This window comes from Haliotis rubra, unplaced genomic scaffold (assembly GCF_003918875.1).
Source record: "Haliotis rubra isolate DU_JTF1 unplaced genomic scaffold, ASM391887v1 Scf78, whole genome shotgun sequence".
In the NCBI taxonomy this organism is placed as follows: Eukaryota; Metazoa; Mollusca; class Gastropoda; order Lepetellida; family Haliotidae; genus Haliotis; species Haliotis rubra.
Window position 1 is genome coordinate 1,883,529 of NW_025767501.1, and position 17,370 is coordinate 1,900,898.

Consider the following 17,370-nt stretch of genomic DNA (forward strand, 5'->3'; position numbering starts at 1 on the left):
TCCAGCGATCAACAGCATCGATCTACGCAATTGGGACAAATAAAGGGTGAAAATTACGACGACCCTTCTCACCGATCTGTAAATAATAAAGCCGGTAACGAACACAAGGAAGGGAGTGGTGGAAATGTTCAGTCAGAGGGGTGCGCAAAGTGTGGGTCCCCCTCTTTTTAACCATTGAGCGCTATATCGATTTTTGACAATGCACCATGCAACTTCATACTCTAGCAATGTAGGGACTCGACCAATGCGTGTATTGTACGACGAGCTTGTGGGATGATCACTTAACTGTTGGATAGTGGTATACAGTGAAGTGTCCTCTCAGGCTCAGATAATCAAGTGTGGCCACAGATTAGTCTGTGACTGGTCACGTTGCCCTTGGGTCAACTTGACACCTCACCAGGACATGATTTGGCAGAGTCACCTTGACCTGTTAAAGTAGCATTAAATACGCACTGCATCGTTACCAAGGGGACACGTTTTCTTTTTTAGGTGTGCCGGATCTGTAGACATTCTAATGACAGAGTATCAGAGCAGTAACATTTATGATATAACATGTTCAATACAATTTGGACAGTATATTGCAAAGGACAAATGGAAACAACCGAATGCTTGTAATAAGACATGATGTGACTATCTATAAAGGTTTAGGCACAGACGTATACAACTGATTCACTATTGTGGCTGTCATAATAACTCCTCCTCAAATTATTGAAGTTGTATACAATCGCGTTTAATGCTGTAGAGCCAAAATATTTTTAAACTAAGTTTCTTCTGCATACCTCACCTTTGAGGCAATTCTCCAAGTCTGCTGTCCACGACTGTGCCGACTTCTGTGTCGCGACTCCCTTGTCTTTATGACGCCTGTGTATCACTGAATACATGACCAAGTTAGGTATGGATACCACGAAGTATACGTTGAGTAATAAGTAATCACATAACACAGTTGATCCTCTTCGAAGAACTTGTAATCTTTGTGACGTTTGGCATCTTTTATGTATGAATATATCCAGTACCTGCGACCCTATACAAGACCCTACGTTCGTAGACTGTACAGTATTTCAAGGTGTGTTTTATTATAGTTGGTTGGAAAATAGGCGATCAGACATGACATGTGAAAGGGTGTTTCAGTTGCAACGGTAGCGAAGCTGAGATGTTACTATTTCACACGGCGATGATCTATGGGAATTAATCACTGCTTAAAACAATACATCTTTTTCTGAACATTTTTGTGGTGGCCTGGCGTGTGGGGATGGGGTGTGATGGTAATTTGGGGCTGAGTAACTGCTATTGATGCCAAGCTTGTGGTAAGATCCTTCCTTCAGTCATATTTGTTGCATATATAGTATGATGAGGTCTCAGTTGAACTTCACTGGCGGCAGGCTTCGTGACATGAGTATAATGTGCTCCCATTCATTTCCAACATACGGGATCCGCTTCTCACCTGGGTGTCGATCTGTTAGGAAAACCATATGCTCAACACAGGATGCTTTTTTTTTTACACTCATGTTTTACCTTATAGTAGTTTTATGGTGTGTAGTTTGCCCACAGCCTCACACGACTGACTACGGTTTGTGTGGTCCAGACTTGATTCACTCAGTAACTCAGTCACGTTTGTTTGTTGTTTAACGCCACACTCAGCAATGTTCCATCTATATGGCGATGGTCTCTAAATAATCTAGTCCGGACGAGACAATCCAGTGATCAACAGCATGAGCATCGATCTACGCAATTTGGACAAATGAGGGTGTCAACCAAATCAGTGAGCCTGACCACCCGATCCCGTTAGTCGCCTTTTACCGACAAGCATGGGTTGCTGAAAATCAATTGTAACCCGGATCTTCAATGGTCTCAGTCACGTCATATAATGAGCGAGCTCTACATGGTAGATTCTACATTATCAAACAATATTTCCTCAATAATTGAATATGTTTATTAATATGCTTATAATAAATGTGAAACATGATATATTTAACCCATTACCTGTGAAGATGAGGGGTGAAGGATCTGAAATAAAAGATTAAGGTTGCAATCTAAGACAGTAGAGAGCAAACAGTGCACTCCCATGACTTGCTTGGATCGTGGAGAGCGACTCCTTCCGCTCATTTCGTAAATGTTAGGCGTGACACTTTGTTAAGGGTAAGTGTTTTATCCGGAATGTTATTCATGAATTCGATTAATCATTCTTATTTCTACGCTGAAGGGAGTATTGGAGTATTGTACACAAAACCATCATGGGGGTGGGGGTCAAATTTGGGAGAAGTACATCATTCCTATTTATTGTCACATTCTTTATGCTGCAATGTTGGACAAAAGAGAAATTTAATAAACACATCGCCTCCATTATGTAATCTGCAAAAGATAACAGACTATATAGTCGTGCATACAATCAAAAACGTGTCCTTGCGACTGGTTGTAGATTTGAAACAGTTCCATTCACAGTTTGAGGTTCCAGCCGTGTATAACAGTGAGTGAAACTGCCTGATAAGGCCATATGTAGGGCAATGCCACAAGACAATCTGTGAGATAACCCATTTAACCAGCAAACACCCACATACCCTCCATTCTACATACCAGGCTAGGTAAATATTGGACTTTCCACACTGACAGTCAAGCTCTGTTTGGATAAGGACAAGTGTATGTAGTACTATGTAGCTTAGGACTAGGCTTTATTGCATTCATGTTCAGACAACGTTTCATCTTTGAGACCTCAGTTCGTAAGTCAAAATTATTGACACGTATCGTAGAAGTGATGTCCACTGTGGGCGACGGTTAGGTCAAACGAACTAGCGAACTGACCAACCGCTTTTCTTGTTTCACGCCGCACATAGCATTCTTCCAGCTAACTTGCAGCTATCTGTAACTAATGAAGTCGTGGATCTACGCACGACGTCATGTTATGTCGGCAAGCCAGACCACCCGGTTAAGATACCACTATCATGCTAAATAATCAAATATCCTCATTCTTCCCTTGGAACACTGGAGTAAGACAAGGTGAAAATCTCTCACCACTTCTGTTTTCACTTCTTATAATTGATATTGAGCCATTTCTGCTGAAACGAGGTATTAATTTAGATTATAAAACCGAAATCGATATAATACTTTGAATGCAGGTTATTGTTTTGTTATATGCAGATGATGCTGTCTTATACAGTGAAACCCCTGTAACCTACAACATTGACTTGACGATTTTCATAGGTATTGTTCACGATGGAAATTGAACGTAAACTTGTCCAAAATCAAAATAGTTTGCACAGAAACGGGTAATTTGTAGAAGCCATCATTTTTATATAGACACTGCAACCAAAGCTATGTTCTACCTATTAAAAAAAAGCACGCAATATCAATTTGCCGTTGGGTTGTTCAATGTCCGCATTTGACCGATCCTAATGTATTGTTCCAAACTCAGGGCATTTGAAAACATTAAACTACTTGAACAAGTTAATTTAGAATTTCTTTAACCTGGCAGCAGGTTTGAGAACTCGTAAGGAAACCCCTCTAGATCAGAATGTACAAACGTTTTATTATACTCTGGCATAACATGTCCACTCATAGTAAAGCTCCAAACTTAACAAATATTATCTATACATTTATCACTCATAACTACGCTGGCAGCAGAAAACCTTTGTTAAGAAAATATATGACTGCCCGTTAATATGTACATCACGGTTATCTTTGTAAGAAGAAGAACTATTCAAAGACCAGTTCCTCTCTGAGAGTTCTTAGGGTCTGTGCTGCGAACTATAATGTTCAACAGAACTGTTGAAAAATATCTCTATCCACTTACAAATGTCTTTCACCCGATCTTGAAATTTAGAACCACAAACCTTAACTTACTAGTTTAAACCAGACGCTGGTCTGATATCCCAGGAGTGTAAGGTTTGTACAGTTTATTTAGTTCTCTCGCGGTTGGTGACGAGTTGGTCCACTACCTTTTCAGGTAGTTTCGGTCTATGTACATACCTAAAGATCTCTATGAATCACCTAATATGTATAAGTTGAAAACAATGTTTATCCAGTACTAGAGTATAACATATAAAAAACATGTCTAAATCCAACAATACCATTGTTAGAAATGCAGAAGCCGTTCAAACCGTAAACGAGATTAATGTTAAGGTAACCTTATTTCATTGAAACTCACAGTCTCTATCTTGATGTTATTATGATATATGAATCTATACTATACTTTATTTCTCACGTTGGTGAGGTTTTCCAAGAATAAACTGAACTGTAGAACTGATAGTCTCCACTATTGGCTACCGATGAGACCGAACACGCATTGCTTTCTTCACTAGTCAGTGAATCGATCTAAGAAATGTTTGGTTTAGCTATTTGTGTAGTGCACTAAACTATAGTTTAAGCAATGTTTGGTTTACCTATTTGTGTAGTGCACTAAACTATAGTTTTACTGTAAACTATTATAGTTATAGCACGTGGACGTTTACTGGATAACAGTTCAAGGGAAACTATTCATGATTTACAAGGTGTTGCGGGTCAAGTGGAATACTTCTTTTTGTTTATCTTGGGTCTGTCAAACGACACTTGAAACCATTTCACAATCTCATCTTCTCTATGTGACAGACTACCGTAATAACCAGAAACAAACTGACCGTTGATAACCGTGTTTTGTCATCATCTATTTTTATAACTCTAACATGATTAGTCTTGTAAAATACACTGTTAATATATACATTTATGGATGTGAAAGTAAGTGGAGGTATTAACAAATGTTAATTGTCTCGTTTTGTGTATTTTTTAATCAAAACTCATCGATCACTTTTCTGAACAAACCCCAAATCAGACCGAAATGTTATCCTGTTGAAAATAGTACATTCTTAGCCCATCCTAACTAGAGGGTTGCTTAAATTTCTCGTGTAAACGATTTAACTTCACATTTCTATTTTGAATGCATGGACAAGATTTCTGCTAGATGTCTGAGGTTGTCATTGTGACATTTGAACAATGATCGCACGAGGACATGAATCAAGGCATATGTCAAGTGTCACCATCACTTTGCATTTCTATGTAACCACTAATGAATATATCCGCATGGGCCGACCCTTCACTGTTGCCCACTCATCCTACATTCGCTCCGCTAACTAGACGTCGCCGTGTAATTACTCATTCGACTTTTAATTGTATGGTAAGTACTACTCCATTGTATGTTCACGTACAGCCGCACTACAGTTGCAAGATATATCTGTACCTGCATTCAGTCCAACACTGCGATGAATGTGAGGGGCTTGGTCCTTGGTCTAGTCGTTCTTACGTCGCCGGGCGATTCCTCACCTGCCTTCTTTAACATAGCACTAGAGTCACGTGACTGACCAGGTCAACTCTTTTCAACTCTTAACACGAGATGTGGCCTTGGAGACACGTTTTCAGTTTCCGCTTAAGTAGACATTCCATTTGTGACATAATTTCAACACGTTTTGGTACTTTAATCCTCCAGTGAGGAAATAATTGCACAACATAACCTACTTGGATGAATGTAGACGTCTTGTTACTGGTTATATTAACGTTGATCTAAACAAAACACTACACTAATGCGTGACATCGTGTACGTAAGTATTCTGTATTTGGTTGCTCCTTTTAAGTAATATAGAATTATGGAAACAAATGTCTATTGATATAAAACAAAAACCCATCTTACTAGATTTTTAACTAAGCACATTGAGTGATATAAACAACACGGATATTTATCCAATGTAAAGGCGGTAATACACTTCCGTACATCTTACAAAAGTGCATTAATGATTAAAACCTAACTAGAAAAGTAATGTGACTTTTAAAGTTCCAATTGATTTAATCCTGTCACACCGGTATTCCCCCGACTAGCTGTTACTTTCTCCATGTAGTGGTTATACGTTAACAGTAAAGGCAAGATACTTTATGAATGACAACATTTGTATTCTGTCGTGATACGACGTTTTGATATAATAATAGATCCTTATCTGAAGAAATATATTGAAACATACTTCACCAGTCCCACGCCTCTTAAAATCCTACTTCAAGTGGTTGGCAGAAACACTTCTAAACGTCAAGACGCCAACGGTCACAAAATCGGTTGTGGCGTATGTAGATGAAACGTCCCTCATATACAGTTGTCTTCCTTCTATTGTTGCTATCCCATTAAGCATACACATATTCTCTTGCTATTAATCATTAGATGTATGTACGCCCATACACTACTTCACTCTTGTTTCACGACGGTATCGGGATCCATGCAAAAACGTCGCAGCGTAATAGAATAACGAAGTTATCCATAAAAAGGTTTGCCTTTTCTACTACGTAATAAAATCTACTCGTTCAACAATGAAAACAAAGAAGACGTTGAAAGTAATCAAATATATTATCAAGTCCACGTGTCATTGGGAGCAATCATAAATTAATCTCTTCAAACAAACAACATATAAATGAAGGGGTCGAATCTGCCAAATGTTAATCTTTTTCACCAGTTGTTATTTATAACACCTGTATTATGTGTATAAGGGAAACTGCAAAAGATATGTTCACAAGTAAAATATTGATGGCAATATTAAACAATGTATGTGGTTGAATCGAGCTGTTTTCGGGAGCTATACATATATTTATTGTGTTTATTCTTCATTTCAGAGTTTGGTTATAAATCACAGTCAAAATGGCCTTCATGTCAAGCAGAATCGTAAGTATGATTAAAGAACACATCTGGTAGTTCCACAGAAAAACCATATGGTTATGACAGTGGCAGTTTGATATGTGACCTGGAGTGGCTGGCTTGGTGTGTTATTGTACCCTCAGACTAGGCAGTCTTCACACTATCAACCACAGGTGTTGAACCATGGTTGTTGAAAGATTCCTTTTATTTTTGTTTAAGTTCGAGAATACGTGTTTGATTGCAGTGGAACTGTTGTGGTTATGTAACAACAGTTTCTCTAATGTCAGAACATACACTGAGATGCGTCCCTTGGGGAACCATGAGCTGTTGGTACCATATTCACACTAATTCTCCGTCGAACTTAAGTGGAGAATTTGGTTTGTTTAGAAAACTCGCATTGGATACAAGGATGAACCTTTGCTCACAATCAATTTTTCAATCGATTTGGAAAACCATCTTCGAAAATTTTGGCGAGTTATGTACCTTCTTTATTCATATGTTTGTCACAATGCAGTTTGCCTCCAATAAGGAAAAGTTTCTGGGAAACAAGCATCTTGAATAGATTACTACGTGATAATCATGTAATCAAGTTTAAAAACCGACATCGGTAGTTGCAGTTCAACGCTTAAGGGCGAATCTTGGCCTCGGGAAATACTATTTTGGCACCCATCCTTAAAATGAATATGTTATGACAAACGTTTTAGTACTATAGGTTCCAAGGCTTCTGACCTCTGACCAGAAACATCCCAGGATTTATCTATCCACTCGTGAGAATTTACGTCATTTTCAAACAAAACCAGCTGATCATAGTGCAACCCTATGTGTCTTGAGTTTTCCACTATCGACCAGTGACTACGCAGCAGTCAGTGCTGTGGAAGCGTCTCCTCCGCCGACGAAGTCTGTCCCATGAGCTGGCAACACGATCGCTTCACTATTGTGGGTTATCTTCTGAAAGGTCAAACCAATAATCCCCTCACTGAACAGCATCCATTATATCCAGATTATGCTCCATGAGTTCAACCTCATCCCAAAACTTAAAGAAAGAACTGCCTGATTCAGGCGATGGCACCATGTCTTCTGTGGAGGAACCCGGGAAGATCCGGGTTAGAATTGATCTTCAGTAACCCATGCTTGTCGTAAGAGGCGACTAACGTTATCGAGTGGACAGGCTCGCTAACTTGGTTGACACATGTCATCGGTTCCCAATTGCGTATATCGATGCTCATGATGTTGATCACCGGATTGTCTGGTCCAGACTCGATTATTTACAGATTATTTATATTCATATAGCTGGAATATTGCAATGTGCAGTGTCACTCTTTGGAGGACCTTTTACTCCACCTGGAGGAAAACTTCATCAGTGGTCGATTTCTACATCAGGCACTCCAACATCCTTGACTGTAGTGAGAGGACCTCTGGTGGCATTACATTAATAATGCAACCAACTTCTTTAACAGTCCATCATAGCTAAGCTCAGAAGGTTTCATCTACCCCTCGTACCTGTCGAATACAGGTGAGAGTAGACATGTTTGCTGGACACTGGTCGGCGTGACAACACGTGGACGGATGATCGTTCATCCCGTGATGTCGACATGGTGTGTTTCATGCGATTAAACAGAACTTAAGTGGATGTCAACTCCATTAACCTAATAACGCCTTTTGAATGTGGTACTCCATGAATTGATAAAACAGACAGTAGGAAATCATTTATGTCCTTTACTGACAGGTCACGGTAAAATGGGTAAGTATCAGGGTCACACTATATTTAGACATCTATTTGTGGTGGATGTTTAGTCAAATTAAGTCGATTTAACCATTTTCCCGTTTAGAACCGTTTTCGAAAGACGAATTAGGCGTCTAGTGAGGTTAATGATGAAGAGGTGGGGGTGTTGACGTCACTTTCGGAAGGCAACTTTCGTGGTGCACAGAATGAGCATTCGATATTGCCCATCGAGTAGCCGGGATGTTATAAACGTTCAGCGCCAAACAAATATTTGTATTTGTCACATCCATATTAGATACAGATGAATGGTATGGGAACTATGGTAATGTGTAGTTTGCCCTCTGACGGAGTTTGGGATGAACGGTATAAAGTGGTGAACCGTAGCTGTGTATTATAGCAACCGATGAATGTGGAATAGTGAAAACGGGGCAGTACTAAAGTACTTTAGCTACGATATGGCCGCTACACATGATGTTCGGGGATATCAGGTCGGCGTAAATACCAGGAAAGATGGTCTTGACATTACACGCACTCCAATGCGGGTGCAAGGCTTCTTTCTGTCTGTTATATAACCGCCGCCATATTGCTGGAATATAAACAACAAAACAACCAACTGTCTGTATATAGACGTGGGGAAGTAAGGATGGTCCATCAGATTAGATCGTTCAGATACTAGGCAACTGATGTTCATATGACTTCATAAACACTTAATCATATCAGCATGTACCGTGTAACATATGGTAGAGAAGACTCCGGTCCCACTGTACACATTGTCATTAAATCGATCGCTGTGTCACGTATAACATTCTAAACAGCCATATGCGGCTGTAGATTCATTTATATTGAAAAGGTTCAGATTTAGATGAATAACATTACTTCAAATTTGCCAGTGACTTATTCCACAAAGCGACCTTAGTGCTACAATGATGGTATTCTTAGAGAGATATGATGCCCTTAGGGAGAAGATGGCTTCCTGGAACGGGCACTAGAAAGTATTATTAGGGTAAAGCGCAAACAGTGGGGTTGGGAAAACTATATTTTAGAAAAATACCAGTTTTTATTAAAAGTAACACCAGGGTTTAGGTTTTTTGGCCTATGTATAAGGATACAGTCATATGGTCGAAGTCAATTCTGTCTGCCAGAATGCATGAGAATACTGGAACACACACGCACGCAGGCACGCACACACATGCACACCGAAAGAGAAAAGAAAGTATGAAAACACCCAGGTGCTATTTCAGAGTTGTAATGACTTTTACAGTCTAATAATCGCGCAGTTTTAAGGTACTCTTGGTTTTTCACAGGTATTTAAACACTAATTGTTGACATCTAACCAAGTGACGAATGCTCTGTGATGTAGAAATGAACCCAAAGCGAATACAGAATAAAGGTCCCCGACGACCTCTGCTTTGGCAAGAGTTTAGTTTTAGTTATATGCCGCACTCAGCAGTATTCCAGCTACATAATGGCGGGCTTTGGCAAGAGGCGTCTAAATGGACCGGTGATCGGTTACTGGTTGATGCATGACATCGTATCCCAGTTATATGAATCAAGGCTTAGAGTTTCAGATCCAGACTCTAATATTTTCAGACCGCCGCCATTATAGCGGGAATTATTCTGAGGGCGACGTCATATGACAATGGACAAAGTTAAAATATTATGGATATATATTACGACGCTTCGAATGCATTGCGCCGTTCGACAGCTTGGGACTTCATTTTCCATTTATAATATAGTTGTGTAAGCGAAGGTAAGCAACGTTCCTGAAGAATATATGTGACATTTACTTAATGTTTACTCCACGTTCAAACTTTGAGTATTTACCAGGGGAATGGATCTTTTGTTACATTTACACGGATAAATGTTTGTATCTTGACGCCATGTCCTTTGTTATACCGTATATAAATCTTGGAAACTCAGGTCCATCAAGTATAAGTACGATAGTGGGTTTGAGTGAGTATGGTTTACGTCGAATTTAGCGATATTTCAGCAATATCATGGCGGGAAACACCAGAAATGGACTTCACTCATTGTGCCCATGTGGGAAGCTTTCACACGGCTACCCCGCTGCCCCGAGTGATTTTGAAGCGCTTTTAAAATTGCCAGGAGATAACACGACGGAGAGGCTCCCAAGACTGCAAGTGGATTACTCTTAATAGAAAACGTGTAGGAACTGCATTAGGTCTCCCAAGTAGGTCAAATATTAAGAAGACGACTTTGAATTCTGACGCTAACAGTTGTAAGCCTAGACTAACAACTAGTCTCTGAAATGAACATATTTTACTGAAAAAAAGTTCATAGTAATATATATATATATATATATATATAATGAAAAGGAGCCCTGCGACTTTCTTCATTTTCAGAAGCTGTGGAAATCTAGACTTGCCACATTTTCTAGACTTGCGTGGGCTTTCTTATATTTGCTTTAGGGTCTGTACGAGAGATTATTGTAAGCCCCATTATACGCCTAGCACTTTATTTGTCTCAGTGACTGAACCAGCCGGTGTGTTCGACCTAGTTGTAAAACGTCTAAATAAATGTGTCATGTTTACATCTCACTTCCACATTTTGCCTTTTAATTAATGTATAATTGAAAAATACAGTGTTATTAAACATCGACCATTTGGTTCAAAACTTGCAACAATCTGCGTGTATGTAGAACAGATTAACATCTGCGTTCATATCGACCCATTGAACATTTTATTAACAATTTACAAAACCAAATACATATTGCGATATGAGGTGTTTTTTCCGCACCCAGGCAGTAAAACATTATAAACTCAACCGCAGCCATGCCGTCCTGGATATTCACAATTTGCACGTGCGTAAGGGAGAGTTCGTTTAGTAAGAAGTGTTACTGTAAGTGCGAACTGCTCTTTCAGTAAACTGCTGTTCGTTTAGCGTTAATGAACATGCAATGTACCCCTTACTTCAGACATTGGCACTATCATTGAATGGGACAGATTCTTTGATATTTCGCCAGTTGGTCCCTGAAAGTAGGGCGGGGTTGTAAGGGTCGTGTTGGCTGTCGGAGGAACAGATTGAGTATGCAAGATATACTCCCAGGAAGGAACAAAACAATCGATAACCTGACATGGTGAGATATGATTTACAATGGTAAAACAAATTGTCCAGCACATCGCACGTACAACAAACATGGTGAAGGGCCGGACACTATTAAACTAGGTCCTTTACCCACATACGATATTACTATGTGTGAACAGGGCACCTCTAGATTTGTCAGATCTATGCGTACAGGTGTTGGGTAAGACTTCAGCCCGTATCCCCCCTAAATTTTAACGATGACGAAACATTTCTTTGAGTGACATTTTTAAAAGTTGGATGTCTTTCGGTATGTTCAGTATGTACAATTATTAAAGAAGCAAGTTAAAACTCATCCTTGTCAGATGACGAATATAATTCAGGTGATATGATTTGACTAGACTAAAATTTAAGGGGGGATACGGGCGGAAGTCTTTCCCCCGCTATGATGTTAATCATTCATTAATTAAGATTCAATTCAATTCTATTCTTTAACTGAAAGAAAACCGAAAAGTCAAAATCAAATAAAGGATGGGGGAGTTGGGGTGATGATGATATTAAGGGGGGCTCGCCCATTTTGTTCTGGGAGGGAGAGGGTCATCAGTTTTGTAACATTATGGGGGGAAGAGAGAGAGAAGGGGATGACAGCAGTTATGTGCATATTCATAAATTAATAAAATATGCTTAAGAATTATTGGGGGGGGGGAGCATTGATTTTGTACATGACATGCAGGGATGGGGGTGGGGGCACATACTTTGTACGTACATTTTAGGGGGGTGTCAGTCACATTGTACATTCTTCTCTGTAAAAATCATCATCATCCCCCCTAGCCATAAATTATGAACAGTCCCTGATTCTTCATTAAAAATACATTTAGATGAGGGGAGAGTAGTGAAGGCAAAGTGAACTATGTCTCCAACCTATGACCATCTACATCGTCCACTTGGTTAGAATAGGTCCCAACAGTTGCTGAGTCCACTACATGGACAAGGTGATCAGGCTCTGTGGCTTGACTGTGTGTCATGCAACCCTGACAGGCTGGGACTGTGTTAATTATATCAAACACAGGCCAGTCTGATCAGGACTTGATCGTTAGCAGGCTGCTGTCTTAGTGCTGGAATAGTCATGTATTACTGAATGTAGAAACAGGATGCCTAGCTAGACCAGCTCTGATAATGTTCGTATCGACCAGTGAACACAGTTACCAGGAAATATATACAGTATTGAATAATGGAACCCAGCTTATGTTACTCTGCCATCTGTTTTAGTGTACAAGTCTCAGTTTTCAATACTGACATCATGACAGTAGGAAATATAAAGGACTGATAAGACCTGTGTAAATTATTTAATTAGCTGAAATGATCATTAATTGTTCCCTCCCTATGAAACCTCATAATTTGCACGATTAGATTTTATTTGATCCTGCAAGCTTTTCACCAAATTGAACGTGTACAAGTCACTGGAACTGTGAACTGTTTGTATTTCAGAATCTACTTTAAATAATGTTACAAATGCATGCCAAAAGTTACATCAAAAGATTCTACAACTTTGTAGAATGTATGATAGTAGAGAATTCATACCTGTGGTTGACAGGAGAGTTACACATGTGCCCTGTCGGAGGTAACCAATGCTTGAAGTATACCTGGCTGCTTATAAAATGTCTTATTGTATAAAAGTTCAATATCATTGAGAAACACCCATATCGCCCCCCCCCCCCCCACACACACACACACACACCTTACAGTATACTTCAACATGCTTACAATCCTGTACTGACCACTAAATGTGAGCAACCTCAGCTCATTGTCAATATCTCCCAGCCTTGAGCATTGTGCAATACTGACTGGCTGTACGCCATCAGTGACAAAGTGCATTGGGGGAGTTTACATCCTATCACATGTCCACATACTATCAGTGTACAGCCAGCCCACACTTGAACATCTTGCCAGTTCAAGGTTGAAAGTCGAAAGATAACTGCAATAATACTTATCAGGTTCCTGTCAACCGATACCTCATTCATGCCACTTGCATTACAAGGGCCTTAGTCCACACTGAAATATCTTGCTGTGTCCGTCCCAACAGAGTGTGGCACGTGGCGTTGACTGTCAGTTTGTCCAAAACAAGCATAGCCAGCAGTATCTCATCTCTACCATACAGTGGTCAGCATTAGCAGTTTCCTTGGTTAAAGATGAGTTTCTCATATTCTCAGGATCCTCCCGAATACATCTACATTCCTGGTGGACTCCGAGTTGGTGCGTCCATTATCATCAGAGGGAAGACACAGTATGGATGTGAATCGTAAGTGAAATTATTTCATTTAACATTCATTAAAAGAAGACATATATTTACATGAGCTTTGGTTTGAGTGCAAGATAAAGAAACATGAGCGTGGGTCTAAATGTGCAGTAATGGTACTTTTATTAATGACTGCATGAAGTACTGGCATGACAACAAAGTTCATGAAGTACTGGCATGACAACAAAGTGCATGAAGTACTGGCATGACAACAAAGTTCATGAAGTGCTGGCATGACAACAAAGTGCATGAAGTACTGGCATGACAACAAAGTTCATGAAGTACTGGCATGACAACAAAGTGCATGAAGTGCTGGCATGACAACAAAGTTCATGAAGTGCTGGCATGACAACAAAGTGCATGAAGTACTGGCATGACAACAAAGTGCATGAAGTACTGGCATGACAACAAAGTGCATGAAGTACTGGCATGACAACAAAGTGCATGAAGTACTGGCATGACAACAAAGTGCATGAAGTACTGGCATGACAACAAAGTTCATGAAGTACTGGCATGACAACAAAGTTCATGAAGTACTGGCATGACAACAAAGTGCATGAAGTACTGGCATGACAAAGTTCATGAAGTACTGGCATGACAACAAAGTGCATGAAGTACTGGCATGACATGACAAAGTGCATGAAGTACTGGCATGACAACAAAGTGCATGAAGTACTGGCATGACAACAAAGTGCATGAAGTACTGGCTTGACAACAAAGTGCATGAAGTACTGGCATGACAACAAAGTGCATGAAGTACTGGCATGACAAAGTTCATGAAGTACTGGCATGACAACAAAGTGCATGAAGTACTGGCATGACAACAAAGTGCATGAAGTACTGGCATGACAACAAAGTTCATGAAGTACTGGCATGACAACAAAGTGCATGAAGTACTGGCATGACAACAAAGTGCATGAAGTACTGGCATGACAACAAAGTGCATGAAGTACTGGCATGACAACAAAGTGCATGAAGTACTGGCATGACAACAAAGTGCATGAAGTACTGGCATGACAACAAAGTGCATGAAGTACTGGCTTGACAACAAAGTGCATGAAGTACTGGCATGACAACAAAGTGCATGAAGTACTGGCATGACAACAAAGTGCATGAAGTATTGGCATGACAACAAAGTACATGAAGTACTGGCTTGACAACAAAGTGCATGAAGTACTGGCATGAGAACAAAGTTCATGAAGTACTGGCGTGACTACAAAGTTCATGAATTGCTGGCATGACAAGAAAGTGCATGAAGTACTGGCGTGACTTCAAAGTTCATGAAGTATTGGTGTGAGAAAAAAGTGCAAACGAAGTAAACAGTGTAACCCATTTTTTATCCTAAGCTGAAAATCTTTGAAAAAAATTACAATGTCAGGGCTCCAGATAATTTTTCAACATCACGAGTACATTAAGAGTACATTTAGAGTACTGAGTGGAATTTAATGGAGTATCAGTAACCTTGTGTTTCGTTTATGCACCACAACATTGCTACTCTTGTGTAAACAGGTCAATGAACAATAAGACAATACTTTTTCAGATAAATACGTCTGTAAATGATTCTAAGACCGTACACCAATGCCGTAGTGCATATCTGCTACGTTTTCTAAATTATTTCCTACCGTATCGTGCATATTTTTTATCCGTACATACACCGATATGGCCCTTATCTGGAGCCCTGCAATTTTATGTTTAAAATTTGATTTGATTTGACGAAGCGGTCACGATCACGATGAGTATTTTGGATTGTTGTGGCTTGTAGGTAGTGTTAGATAGAGTTACTACCTGCTCTTGGCACACCTGTATGGTGATTGTGTTCAGGTATACAGTTACAGGATAGTCTCGGCATGTCACAACAACCTTCCTCAGCAGATAAATCACGTGAAGTGTTTCCTTGTGACAGATATTGCTTCATGTAAAATGTAACAAACTAATTAAGTATCACAGTGTTTGATAGGACAGTTTTAATCCACAGACAGGTATTCCACATTTAAATGCAGCTTGTTGAGGTAAATAGTTTCTCATCACATATCCTTCCCCCCTGTTTACACTACTGCAATGGAACCCTCCAAATATATATTTAAATCAAGGTTATATTTAAAAATATGTCTACACTAATTCATAAAAGATGTATGTAATCTGGTCAGGTCCCACCTGATTTATGAAATAATAAGTTTTGCTCAATAAGCATTATGATTTTATTGTGCTAATGACCATTTAGAGACAAATAATACTGAATAAGTCAAATTTTACTGTCCTTTTATCTATCAAACTCTACATCAAACTCTTTTAACATTGTGAAACAAGAACTGAAAATGTTGTGTGATATGTTATAGTGATTGGAAGACATGTATTTGAAGCTGTTGCTTGATGACAGTCGGTAAATGGTTTACAGGATGGAATAGGTTCAGTGTGGTAGTGAATAATATTGTTCCAAGACTCCCAGGGTAGTGTCCATCAGTATGTGACAAGTAACTATGTGTTAGGATAGTGAAGGTGTCACAAGGTGATTGATGTATTGCTTTCCTTCTTTCAGGTTTGCCATTAATCTTAAGTGTGGTGACGGGGATGACTGTAACATCCCCTTCCACTTCAACCCCCGCCCAGCATCAAATGATGTGATTCGCAACTCCTACATGGGCGGCTGGCAGGATGAGGAGACGGACCAGCCTTACTTCCCCCTTCCTGGAGGGACGGTCCTTCCAGGTCCGTATCCATGCCTCACAGGATGAGTTCCGCGTCACTGTCAACGGCAGAGATTTCATCACCTACGGCTACCGTACAGATCTGAGTGAAATCCGTTATCTCCAGCTTGGATCTGGAGCTGAATATTCTGATGTCACCATACAGAACAGCATGGTATGTGCTTAGTGGGTGCTAATTGGTTTACCCATATTTGGATATTAATGTTTTGTTATAAGCTGATTGGAGAAATGTTAGTTTGTTAGGGTATGGATTGCCTTGCTGTCTTTTGCATTGAAATTCAAGATGCAAAGATGTGTACCTTGACCTTGCAAGGAACTGCATTTGTTAGTTTAAGTGAAAAACTTAACTCAGATTAAGATTCTTGGTTCACTGACACAATATCATTTACTCTTGGGGCCCAGTAGAGAAGGTGAGAGGTTCATTTTTCAATGAAGGTATGATTTCCCACAGGTATAATGTCTGAAACTTATTTCTTGTGTTCCCTGCATGATATTGCTGGATTATGTTGTAGCACGAAGCTCAGTACTCACTTACACTTTTTTTGCCCATTTCCACAAGTATATTTTTTCAGTGTAAAAATGTATTTTGATGCAAGTGATAGGGTTTTTGATTCAGATCGACCCAATCCAGATATAGCTGATCATAAGGAGAGCATGTATTTGTGGTAATGTGTTTCAGACCAACCCCTACTTCGAGGAGTTCAAGCGAGGGTTTGGTGTGGGTCAGGCTGTGAGGATTAGGGGAGCTGTCAAGGATGATGCTGAATCGTAAGTACAGGCCACACACTGCATACAAATGTTAAAACATATCGCAAACATCTGCCAGAAGTACAAACTATGCTTGGTTCTGTGATGACACCAGTGGCCGTATGCATATGTCGGGCGTACATTCTAGTCCGGACGTAAGTACACTGTGCATCCGGGCGTGTAAGAGCAGGGCGCTGCTAAGCCTGACGTAGTGTGTTACGCC

The 17,370-nt window shown here is 39.8% G+C and overlaps 1 protein-coding gene across 1 annotated transcript in view; it reads left to right on the plus strand.

The window, feature by feature from the left end:
• The window catches only part of LOC124260841 (galectin-4-like), a 39,826-nt gene that overhangs the window by 12,385 nt on the left and 10,071 nt on the right, over positions 1 to 17,370 (plus strand). The window contains 5 exon segments of the mRNA XM_046695161.1: positions 6,613 to 6,661; positions 13,610 to 13,698; positions 16,232 to 16,373; positions 16,375 to 16,554; positions 17,080 to 17,168. Coding sequence (XP_046551117.1) covers positions 6,638 to 6,661; positions 13,610 to 13,698; positions 16,232 to 16,373; positions 16,375 to 16,554; positions 17,080 to 17,168 — 524 coding nt within the window. The 5' untranslated portion in view covers positions 6,613 to 6,637.